General features: G+C 42.3%; 1 protein-coding gene across 2 annotated transcripts in view; it reads left to right on the top strand.

The window, feature by feature from the left end:
* The first annotated feature begins 2,202 nt into the window (after positions 1–2,202).
* The window catches only part of LOC104147814 (myotubularin-related protein 12), a 31,479-nt gene continuing 20,964 nt past the window's right edge, over positions 2,203–12,717 (top strand). Inside the window, exons 1-3 of one of the 2 annotated variants that reach the window (XM_068924951.1) lie at positions 2,203–2,425; positions 10,356–10,410; positions 11,588–11,727. In XM_068924951.1, the coding sequence (XP_068781052.1) occupies positions 2,228–2,425; positions 10,356–10,410; positions 11,588–11,727 (393 nt within the window). In that variant the 5' untranslated portion in view covers positions 2,203–2,227. The remainder of the gene's footprint in view (positions 2,426–10,355; positions 10,411–11,587; positions 11,728–12,717) is intronic. The other variant, XM_068924952.1, reaches the window with a different exon arrangement.

Genomic DNA, 12,717 nt, shown 5'->3' on the forward strand with positions numbered 1-12,717 from the left:
AAGACACTTCAGACTTCAAAATTAGAGAAAAGGAGAAAAGAGTGCCCAGAGCTCATTCTGTGGAAACTAAGGTCACCAACGCCGTCGGTGCTCTATAATTTGTTGACGCACAGAGTATCTTTGTGTTGCAGCAGGCCTTTTTAGCTGCAGATGTATTTGTCTGAGGTAAGTTCACTTGCCCGTGTGATGACTTTGTTTCTTCTGTTCTAAAAGCACGGAAATGCTCACAGATGAGGCTGGGATCTCATGATGTGGCCCTCAGATTCCTGGAAAAGAGCCTTCTCCAGCAGCTTCAACCCTGCACCACTGGGCAGCCTGGGGAGCAAAGCAGGGGAAGGAGCGCATCCCGCTCGCCAGCTCTTGCCTAAGTACCAGCTACTGCTCCTTACCAGGGACCAGACATGGGGCTAAACGGATATTTTGTTGATGCTGAATGGCAGCTCCGTTCAGCTAACTGGATTTCTTGATGTGGGGCTTTTTAGACAAGATGCTGAAAAATGAATTCCCATGTGCTATGTGGGAATTAGAGCTCCTTTTGCACTTCCCATCGGAGTTAAGAGAGTTTGGCCTGCTGTCAAAACATCCCTTCCTCTTTGTAACATGCTCTGCCAGTAAATAGCTACTTTTTGCCTTAGCCTGCTGTAAACTTTAGGGAATGCTTAGAGGTAATCCTGCTGTGCCACTGTAGTTTCATATATTTAAAAAGATGCTTTGTACTGCTATTCCCTTTCCTTGTGCGATTTAATACACTAGAGAACACGGAGGTGCTGTCCCAATAGTCCCCTGACCCTTGATCATTGACTGCACTTTTGACCTATGCAGCTGAGATCAGGTCTAACGTAAAAGAATGATGTGGAAGCAGCTGTGGAGTGAAGCGTGAGAGCTCGTCCGTGTGGGATGATGCCCCAGAATAGCCTTCGTTGTGAGACTACAAATGCAAATTAATTTCTCAGTTTTCCTGTTTTCGGGCAGAGGATGATTAAATCAAAAGACTGCTCATTCTTTGAGCCTGAGATTGAAACGAGGGAAATTAATCTATTTCTGAATTATAATAGTTACTTTAAAATTTATTTTTATAAATGCTGTCTCATGACTCTGTGTTCCTCTTTTTCCTTCCTTCTGGTTTGCCTGGGACTGGGTTTGCAGCAAGAAGTGTAACAAAAAGAGGGGAGGAACGTGATAGCTGCTTTTCAGTCATATTTGAAGGAGCGTTTGATTCTCGTGTCCCACGGTCTACTAAAATGTGTATCGTATATGTTATTTTTGGTAAAATTATTTCCATAAAGTCCACTTTGCATGCGAGCTGTCAGCTTGGTTACCACTCCTCATTTAAATTGCCGGGTAGTCTTGCTGTATTGCAACAGGAGGTTTGCAATATTTGTTTTGTTCTGTATCTGGATAAAGGCTAAGCTTTTAAACGTAACCTAGATACCTGGCAGGCTTGGTGTTTATTAACGCCTCTGATTATACCGTGCCCAAAGATGACATTCCAGAGAGGCTGCGGCCGTAACGTTTTGGACAGAGAACTTCTCGGGATGTGTCAGCGGTCGGGTTTTAGGGAGTGACTCCAGTTCATTTTAAAGGAGAGCCCATTTTATGGCCCGTTCTCTCCTTGCCTCCTGCCCTAAGGAAAACAGCGTCCCAATGTCTTCCCTGGGTTTGACTTAACACTGAGTTTTATTTTGAGCACGCACGGACGCACCAGGGGAGTTTTGCAGCTAACAGCACAGGGGAGGATTTAAGCAGCGCGACAGCCCAACTAAAGAGCAAGCAACAGCGGGTAGGCCTCACCGTGAGGCCAAAAAAGATGCGGTCAACTGGGGGAAAAAAAAAAAAAAAAGGAAGAAGAAGAAGTCGGCGGGAAGCGGCCGAGCGTCGCCCCGCGCTGCCCGCACCGCTGCCGGCCGGGCTGCGGGCAGCGGGCAGCGGGCAGCGGGCAGCGGGCAGCGCCGCCGGCCGGGGCAGGGCGGACAGCGCCCCCCAGCGGCCGGGACTGCGCCGCACCGCGCCGCGCCGCCATTGGCCGCTTCTCCCCGGGCCCCGCCCCGCCCCGCCCCGCCCGCGGCCGGCTCCGGGGGGAGGGGTCTGTGAGTGAGTGACACCGGCGCTGGCCAGTGGCGGCGGGCGGGGCGGGGAGGCGGCGCCTCAGAAATAGCCGGCGGCGCAGCGGTAGGGGGTGGTTGTGTGGCTGGAGGCGGGGATGGGCGGGGTCAGTTACGTGTGCCGGATGCCGCCGCCCGCGCTCCTACCGCAGTTGCCCCTCCCCGGGCGCCGGCTCGCTGAGGAGGAGCCCTGGGAAGTGGTGCCGCCGCTGCCGCCGCCGGCCGGCGCGGGCTCCTGGGGCAGACGGGAGGCGGCCGGAGCCATGTTGGGCAGCGGGGCCAAGGCGGCCAAACCCTCCTTCGTGTCCTACGTCAGCCCGGAGGTGCGGGGCAGGCCGCGGCCCGCGGCGGGGGGCGCTGTGTGGCGGGAGGGCGGGGTGGGGCGGGCAGGCCGGGCCGCGCTGGCCGCTCCGCTCCGCCGCTGCCGTCTCGCCCGGCGCCTCTCTGCCTCCTGGAGACGGAAGTTTCCGGCGGGGCGTTGTGGGCGCCGCGTCGCGGGGGCGCCGCGGCCGCGGTCCCTCACGGCGCGGCCGCGGGCCGGGCGCGCCCGGCTCCTCGCCCCACAGGAGAGCGGCGAGGCTGGCTGCCGGGGTGATGGGAGGCGGGTTGCTTTCCGGTGCTTTATTCGCGTTGGTTTTTGTAAGCTGTGAGCAGATAGTAAAGCTGTCATCGTGCCCGTCCAGCTTAAAAGGCTTTCCGAGCTTGTTTCTCTTCCGCACATACTCTAATATTTTCAAACTCTTTTTCTTTTTTCTCTCTGTTCTCCTGCAGTAAAGCCCGCGCCTCTTTCCTTAGCAGTTCAGTGTTGAAATCACGAGTGTGCAGATGTTTTGTGTGTACTTTTTGCTGTTCCTTCACTTATTTGCCCAGCCTTCTGTGACTGGCTTGGTTGGAGCGGCTTCAGATGCGATTCGCTGAGGTCATGCTGCTGTTAGTGGATGTGTCGGTGCAGTGCTCGCTCTCGTTTCCAGTAACTAGGAATCATTGGCCTTAGCTTAAGTTCTTGGAGTTCTTGGATTCTGGAAGTAACTTCTTGGGAAGGTTTGTCTTCATGAAAGCTAGCCCTTTGTGCCTTGTTTTTCTTCATAATTATTAAGAATCTGGGACAAACTGGTTTGTCTTAGTTGCTCAGTCTCCCTGATAGCTTCTCAAGGAAAATATATTCCTTACCTTGTCAATTAGCCTGGAGTTTATCACTGTTAAGACCTTGGAGAATCTACTCTGTGTTTTACACTGACTCTGTGAAACATTGATATGGAGTTGTATCAGCCCATTTAAATCAACTGTGCTGTTCAAAACTTATTTCCTTATCTTTTGGTAGCAACGCTGTTTTCATGTGTTACTCAGTCCTAGTGACTTGTAGCAGTTTACTTTTAAAAAGCTTTCTGAAACTCTCTTCCTTATCCTTATCAACAGAAATGCATATAAATAGCAGGCACAAAGATTTCTTGGGCCACGTAAATTGACTCCACTCAGATATCTTTTGTACAAGGAAAACGCTTTCCTGAGGCAAATGTGCAAAAAGCTCTCTGCTCAGAGGACTGAATTTTTGGGAACATAAGAACTTCACTTGCTGGGCTAGATATTCAGGTATGGTTTTAAATGGCCTCTTCGAAAGATATCCAGCCTATTTTTTTAAATAGGGAAACGATTAAAGCTGATTTGAAAAAGGGGTCAGTAGAAAAAAGGTAAAAGTCAAATATATGCAGTGCAGTAAGGTATCAAATACTCTGTTTTAAATTGATCATAACTGCCATGGTGTAACTCTTCAGCTATGATGCTGGTAGCTGCAGGAGGAATAATTGAGGAACTTTAAACTGGAAGATGAAGCTTACAATGAAATATCTTGATGTACCAGAGGTGGCAGTAGTTTGCCTTTTATTTACTAATGCTGTTTTTACTCATCCTCTTGATGCACTTAAACTTAAGAATTTCATGGGCTCTTGCTGTAAAAGCTTTAGATACAGAGCAGACTTCTGCCATAAAATTGCAGGCTCCTTCTCAGTCTCAAAAGGTCAATAAAAACCGAAGTCAGATGTGAGTCGTTAAGCAACAGAACCATGGTACAGAGCAATATAGTAGTGTGATATGCTGTAATCCTTGCTTCCAACCTTCAAAGATTCACTGGGCACATAAGCTTTCCAGGCAAACAAGGGAAAGTTTGAGACATTAAGCTGCTTCATCGCCTAGATTAGGACAGCCACGCAATGAAAGATGTGTAACAGGCACCACTGAGTCTTTGTTAGAGCCCCAGCTTGTTTACCCTCCAGTGGTTCATCTTCAAATACCTGAGGGACACCCTAATAACATTCAAAAGACTAAAATGACATTAACTTTACATTGCTATTGTTATGATTTTTTTTGCTTTTTTAATATGAAAATAAATAAGAATTCTATTTGTGTTTTATATGCAGCAAGATACGAGTAAGGTGTGAACAGGAATGCTCTTTATTAAAGGAACGGAAATGACTTCTGCTGCATTTCCTAGAGCGTCTGGAAAAGCGTAGTTTTTGACATCTGACTAAATATAACCTAGTTATGCTCTGCTATATGGAACCACAGATCAATCAATGGTCTGTTAAGAGCAAGACCATAGGATGTTGATATTAATGACACACTTCCCTTCAGGACAGACTTGGCTATCCTGCAGGAAATGGGGGTGAACACTAGGGTATAAAAGTCAGTGTTTTGACATGTTTGATCATAGACTAGGGGTATTTGCCTGAGGAAGCGTAGGAGGCTTGAAGTAATTCATGACTTCTTGTTTGTAACCTCTAAATGTTTGCCCTTTTAAATATTAAGGGCTAACAAGCTGGATGTATTTTCCTTAAGTAAGTCTCAATTTGAATAAAAATTGGGATGTTAAACACACTTTGAAGCTTAGTGTTGCTTTTTCTGTGTGCACTCGTAAAAGTGGAATCTTCTGTGTTTATTCTTCCAGGGTGTTAGTTTTTTATATTAGCCCTTAAGCTTTTCTTAAAAAAAAATCATGAACTACATGGGAAGGCTGCAACCCATTGCTTCTTATTTGTAAATTCTGGAAGTCTGCTCCATATAATTGCAGAACAGCAGTAACGATGCCTGGTTGTTGCTTTGTGGAGTTGGAGCTTTCTTCCCCTCTGGGAAGGGATGGGGGTGCGAGACACAGCAAGATTGGAAAGCGGTCCTCACGCTCACTTGGTAAAAGCAGTCTGTGCCCTGCACTGAACGTAGAGGAGAGTTAGGAGCACCCAGGAGTTCCTGTTCTGCTTGATGCTGCTTGTCCCTTCAGTCCAAAGTACACCTTAGGGCCCTCAGTTTTGAGGGCAGCTTTCATAGCCCTTGTACTTTCTCTCAAACCTTTCATTACTATTAGTTGATAACTACTATAAATATTTGTTCTTTGTATTTCTTGGTACAGTGTCACAGATCTTACTGTGATCGTTTTTAAAATAGTATGATCTCCTTCTGGAGTGGAATGATGGAATTGAAATGTGGTATAATGAATAAAAGTTGCAAAATTAGGCAGCTGGGCTCTGAACTGACGTGGGGGAAGCAAGGAACTGGAGTCAGAGGAGATGGACAGAACAATGTAAGGAAAGAAGAGAGATTAAAAGATGTAACAGACATGGAAAACATGCGCTATGATCTAATGCTCTGCTGGCTAATGGAGCCAAGAAAGGAAGGAAAACAAACATTTAGAGATTATTTTCAGCACTGTTTTTAATTAAAATGTAGTAAGTATCTCTTCTGGGTTGTATGAAATACAATGTAAGATTAGGATTGTCTGACTAAGTAATACAGTCTTTCAGAAAATGAAGTATGTATTCAGGTTTGCTCCTGAATGTTAAGGTAATATCTACGCATATGCTTTTCTGTATGAAATGCCAGTGTAGCTGTTAAAAATTGATTTTATTTTACTCAAGAATATTGTATTCACTTGTCTGAGCGCTAGTACTTTACGAATATTTTGGTATACGGTTTGAGGTTTACAATTGATAAAGATAAATGTACGGTTAAGGAAGCTATTTCAGCTGTTAGTCCTATAGTGAAATATGGTTAAATAAGGAAAAGCTGAGATTCAGGGCAAGCATCACCATGATGTAGAGCTTTCTTGTGGAGAAAATAGTTATGAGAACTATTATTACAATGTTAAAACATCTTGTTTTTTCACAGCAGTGCTCTCTGCTGTCAACCTTGAAGAATACATGTTTCAGATAGTGCTCTTGAAGGAAACAGCCATCACTTTCAAGGTTTCATGATTTCGATCTAATAATTTTCTTCAGTATGTTTACTAAAAATCTTGTTTTCCACTACTGGAACAACTTCTAGCAGAAATGTCTGGCTATGGGCAAATGGAAAAGTTACTGTAGGATATGGTAGGTTTTGAGCTTACAGCATGTCTCTCTGATTTGCATTAACAGACCATAGGCACAGCCTCACTGTTGAGAATGATAAGCAATATCCTGTATCAATAGGCCTATATAAATATTTTGCAATACTGATTCCAAAAATTCTAATATCTCTGACAACATCAAAGCAGTCTGGATAGTAGCATGCAGGGAATGTTGTTTAGCTTTTTTCTCATTTGCTGTCCACAGTTGTTTATCTCCCTGTGGAGTGGGAGTTTTTGTCTATTGTGATGAGGCGCTAGGACAAAGAGCAGGAATCAGTTGCCATCCCTACCTGTTAGGACCCTGTTAATATAGCATAACTTCTACTTGACCTTACTGGCTTATACTTGATGTTGTCACATGTGTCCTCTCTTCTATGCTTCAGTGCTTGGGAGAAGACACTTTCTGGACAGATTTGGAGAACAAATTCTGTCCCCTTTTTAGTACTTTTTTTTTTCCAGGGGAGAGCCTGAATCCTTGGTACTGCAAATTATGCAATTGTTCCTTATATTTAGGGACCCAGAACCTGGTAGCCAGTGCACCCAGAGTGGAAGAGGTGAATCTTCCCCTAAGAAAACCAGTTTCTTGATCATGGTATTTCCCCGCTGTTGAAGTAGTCTGCCAAGAGTGGCATTTCCTCTCCCTGGTTAGAACAAGGAAGATGACAGGCACTTTAGGACATCGTAGTGCTATCCACTGCACTTGGTTTGGACCAAAAGGGTGATGCATAATAAATTAGCATGGTGTGACATGTTGTCAAAATGCAGTTTTTAGTATGACTTTGTACAGTTAGAATTGATAATCATTGCCTACCACTCCTTGCTAAGGTATCCTGGAAAAAGGAGTGTAGTACAAGGTAAGTACCCAAGTGGGAAGCTGTCTCTGAGTAAGTTACTAAAAGCTTTAGCAAAATGGAGATCTTTGTTCCTGTCAGTCCTGAATCAATTAGAGCTTAATTCTTCTCTTTTGAATGGTGTCATCTGGGTATGATAGGGTTTCCTGTGTTGTATCTTGAGTAAGAAGTGTGAAGAGCAAAGCAGCAGCTTAGGGCCTCCAGAGAGGAGAAGCTACAAATGAAGAAATGAAGAATCTAGAGATGCACGTGGCTTTTGATGATTATCTTAGATGGCAAGTGTTTGCTTGCTTAACTTCTACAAGTGGTCAAAGGGTGAAGTTTCCTGAGGTTTGAGGTGAGCTAGTAGTTTGGTGCTGTTGGAAGGGACAGACTTGCTTCTGCTGCTTCCATTGCTGTCCTGTGCTCATCAGGCCTGTTGATGAGCTGGTTTTGCTAACGATAGGCAGTAACAAAAACTAGGCCCTCAACTAGCAGAAGTAAAAAGTCTCCAGCAGATCTTATGAACTGAACTACCTCAGTGTGTACCCAGACAAACCTGTGTGCTAATGGGTCGAGGGGGGATGGGTATAAACTGTGTGCCTGTAATTAAAGGGATGTTGAGCATCCAGCCTAGAGGCAGCAGGCTCTCAAGTCGGTCCTAAGACCCATGTGGTGTTCAGAACTGAAATCCTGTAGAAAAAATAAAGATGGAACGGGTGGTGAAGAAATGTTAGCTGAACTTTTGGGTTCCCTTATAACTTGTACTGATGCATGGGGAGTTAACAACTTTTCTTTCATAAAGATCTTGGCTTTCTCTCTTAAAAGAAAAAATACAAATGTTATTTGTAGAATTATAGTCATTTAACATATTTTGTCTTTACTTGAAAGATGAGATCAGTGAGATGATTCTTCAACAATGTTCAGCTGTTCATTGCTTGCATTCTAACTATCCCTAGTGAGTATGTAGGAAAACTGTCTTTAAAAGATTTACACTTTATGGGAATATAAATGTTGACTTTCAAGTAGAATTTACGCTACTGAACGCTCAACTCTTTGAAGCTGTTGTATGTTTCAGGCATTCTCCTTAAATTTCTGTGTTTTTTGTCAAAGAGTAAAATTAGTTGGTTTTGGTTTTTTTTTAAGCTGATCTGTTTTACACATGACTAAGATCTTTATTCTGCTATGGCATCGTTTTAATTAAAATCCTAACTCCTTCCAGGAAATACCAATTTAACTTTTAATCAAAACACAATTTTCCAAAGCAGTTTGCTTCTATGATATTTGTCATGGCAAATTTCACTTTGTTTTAACAAATAGACACATGTTCAAAGAACTCTGGCATTAGCTATTTTTCTGCTCTAGAGTTGTCTGCCAGCACCAGTTGGCAAACTCTGGCAAGTAAACTGATACTTAATTGTATTCTTATATAGATATAAGTAATATATGTACATGTAGAAGGAATCTCTTATGGTATCTCCCAAAGTAAAGGTTTGGGAAATAGTATACTACTGTACTGTTTTGTATCAGTGATAGTGTATGGCTTGTGAGTAAGGAGTGTCATATTTGGTTGCACATGAATAGTAATAGAAGGCATAGCTATAAAGGCATTAGTAAACCCGGACTTTAAGCTTAGAGCTACCAGTGGTGAAGATGCAACACTGGGAAAACTTGCATGTATTCCTTCTCCGAATGTAGCCATGTTCAGCATTAGCCATGGTGGAGTTCTTGTTTAGTAACTTCTTTAGCTGAAAAGCATGAACTTTGCTTTAAGTTACTTGTATGAGATCCAGACTTAGAAGCCAAAGGCAGCAACTTGTGTTTTGTTTTCTGTATTAGCTGTCCTCTGTAGTTACGGATTTCTTCAGGACATCACCACTTTCATTTTAGAACCTTTACCTCTTTTCAACCAGTCTTGAAAGTTTCTGCTTCCATGCCACAGTCTCCTGGTGTCTTTAGTTTTGCTGCAAAACCTTAAAACTTTGTTTTGGGCCCTCAGTTTTGAGAACAACTATTTATATGGATGGCACAGGGAATTTATTTTTATGCTGCTGGGGACTCTTGTGTCTCTGTATTTAATCCACCAAAACTGCTGCTATTCAAGTCTACTTTTGATAGCTTGCCTTGATTTGGAATATCTGACTTCGGATGCTGCTCACAAACTAATTTCAGTTGTCTAACTGCTGTGGCCTCAGGCAGGGGGTTGGGGAGGCTGTTTCCAGTTAACTAACAGTTTTCCAGAGAGACTCTAATGCATGTGAAATGATTCTGACTTGGAGGAAGTTCAGAACTGGCTGAGCAGGAAGGGTGTAGAATGTCCTTTAGTTTCAGTCTTTCAGCTGGCGATTTTACCCTAATTGTCATTGCCACAAACCTAGAATAGCTGATACCGAGAGTTTAAAAGGTTTGTTTTGTGCAAGCTGAGTCCAGAATGAAGTATATCCTATGCCATTTTTTACCTCTTGGCTCTGAGATTCTAAAATCCTTTTCCCTATGGTCTTAGTATTGCTGTTTAAATAACTTGCATACTTTGATTGGAATAGTACATAGTATGAGCAAATCAGAAACAGTGACATGCAAAGCTTTAAAAATTGTGAAGGGCATATTAGAAACAGCTCAAAGATATGGCTTAACACGCATGGAGAAGCTTGTAAATGAGCTTTGGGACATGGAAATGTAACTCTGACTTTAAGCTAGTCCATTCACTTCCACTAGAGGAACTAAGTGGCATCTGTAATGCTTTATTTCGGTCTGTTATCTATGCAAACAATGCATTTTCTATTTTTGTATTCAGAACTGCATGACTGATGTTATGTATGTCAAAACACTAGCTTGATTATTTAGCTCTAGACTTCTGACCTTAAGTGATTATCCTCTTGGAGTAGGAAAGGAGTGTATTGCAAACTGAAACTGTCATTAATTTAAATGTTCCTATTTGCTAGAATATGAGGAATTTAAGAGAAACTTTGTTAATACAGGAGTGTTACTTACAGCATGTATTGAAGCAAGATCTTTGCAAAAAAGCATTGACTTTTTCTCTCTCTCTAGGAAATACACATAAAGGAACCCATAGAAAAGGAAGTAAATCCTCGCTTGTTACCAGGTAACTTCTATTTTTAGAATTAAAAAGTATATATGCTTATGTATAAATATTCACATCTGTTTGCTTCCGCAAACACTCAAGTGACATCAGTGTTCTGAGTAGTAAAACAGAGGTTTGGGAGGTAAGTAGCCACACAGGTTGAATGCATTAAAGGTCTATATCTGTATGGATTGTTATAAATATTAGTCTTTCAGAGTACAGTATCTTCAGGTAACCTGCATGTGGAGAACTGTGTCTACACTTCAGTTTGCCTTGTTTCCTGAAGTAAAAATTGGTTTTGATTTTTTGTTCTAGAATCACAGATAAACCTAGTGGAAACTTGACTTTGTTTCCTTTGCTTCTACTTTGAGTTATTTAGGCCTCTCTGTCTCTTTTGCTCTTAATACTTTTTTTTTTAGATTTTTCTAAATACTGCTAATGCTCTCCAAGTTCAGGAAGGATAAGCTTGCTGTTACTAAGATAAAATCTAAGTGAAGTTTAGAATCATAGGAGCGGAGTCTTTTATACGATTTGCAGAAAAGAGCAAGTCCAGCTGATTGAGCCTGCTAAAACTTGTCTTTGAAGTAAATACTTTCCTAAACTTGAAGTTCATTTTCTGCTAACTTCAAGAGATGAGCTTCGTTGATCATTATTTAAGCAAACTTGTGTCTGAGGACTTTAAAATGGTCCTGGAACCTGTAAAATAAGTAGCCTCTCTGGTCAAAGCTCTGGAAGTAACTAGGGTGCATTTGTAACAACCAACTAACAAATGTGTCGGCATTCTTAAGAGTTTGGCAGTAAGGCAAATCAGAAAGGTTTTCAGCTTGTTCATTGCCTGTATTACCTATTCCTCAGTGGGGTTTGGAGTTGAGTAAGTACTCCAAAAAAAAACTACTCTTCTGATAAGTAATGCCATGTGTTGCTCTCCTTCCAGTTAGAGGAGAACTTCTAACCATGTTCATTTGAACACTACAGAACGGTTTTCAGTCCATCCTGAGTAATGGTAGTAACCTGGAAGGCAACTAAGGTGTTGATTTCAGGAGCCCCTTTAGTCTTGCTCTACAACAGTGATGAGAAATCTTTAGGCATACACTGCATGAGAAGCTGTCAGGAAGTTAATATTGAGTTTGAAGGGAATAGTTCAAACATGTATTAATGCTGTCAGTTACACTGCAAGCTAAATGTTTGTTTTGTACAGGTGAACTGCTGCTTTGTGAAGCAAGCACAGTGTATAAGTACATACAAGAAGATGGGTCAAATCGTGGCACCTATGGAAAACTCATATGCACAAACTTCAAGATTGCTTTCCTTGATGAAGATTCTGCTTCAGATGATAATGTAGGAAGAAAAGTCTCCTAGTTGTGACCAAACAGGCTCTGAAGACAGTCTCTTGTACTATATAATCTTTCTTTCCCCTACATAAGAAGAAAGGCTGAAAATAAATACACAGAAAACTTTAAAGGCCACAGACTTACGTTAATGAGTTTGCATCTGCTAGGTCAATATAGGTCCTTCCTCAAGCTCTAAAGAATGTTTCAATAAAAAAGGTGCAAGTCTGTTTGTGGACCTTTACAGTTAAATGTAGTTATAACTCTTCCTTGTGAGTTAGTAACTATTTAAGGCATAAGTTAAAAGAATGAATTGGTTTACAAGTTAAATGTAAAGTTTACTTAAACCTGTGCAGTTTCTAATATTTAACTTCTTATCTAGCAGCAATTACAAAAGCGTGAATGCCACGTATGCTCTAAGCTTGTAAAAACATCTGTCCGACATGACTTTGGGCCCATCTGCAGAAGCATTTGGGTGTTCCACAAGATTGAGTAGGCTACTGTTCAGTGGAAATACCCTAGATAACTGTCTCTTTGCTGTGTGGCTTGATAAACTTCTGATTTATTCCTTTTAAAGTCAGTTGTTGCTAACTGTGAAGATATAACAACTTGACACTATTGAGCTGACATACATTTTTAAAAGGCTAATCTTCCCCACTCCTCCTCCCCAGCTTTTAGAAATGATTTGAATCTAGTTCTTTATTTTAGGTGCTCAAACTGAGCTGTCTTAAAGGAGAGTGGTACTTGCACTCCTTTTTGGATATGGTCAAGCATGCCTTACAGTCTGGTCCATTCAGGTGATACCAGTGAAGGACAGCCTAGGATATGGCTCCCAAGAATGCAAGATGGTCTTCTCAGGGAAGAATGAGAAGAATATGCTTTGAAGCACATTGATTGTGCTCAGAAGTTTCAAAGGGTAAAGCTTCAGGGAGCTGAATGTTGAAAACTGAGGCTTCTGCAGCCACGTAAAAATTTTGAGTGGCCATTCTGCAATTCCTTG

The sequence above is a fragment of the Struthio camelus genome, chromosome W (genome assembly GCF_040807025.1).
Source record: "Struthio camelus isolate bStrCam1 chromosome W, bStrCam1.hap1, whole genome shotgun sequence".
NCBI lineage: Eukaryota > Metazoa > Chordata > Aves > Struthioniformes > Struthionidae > Struthio > Struthio camelus.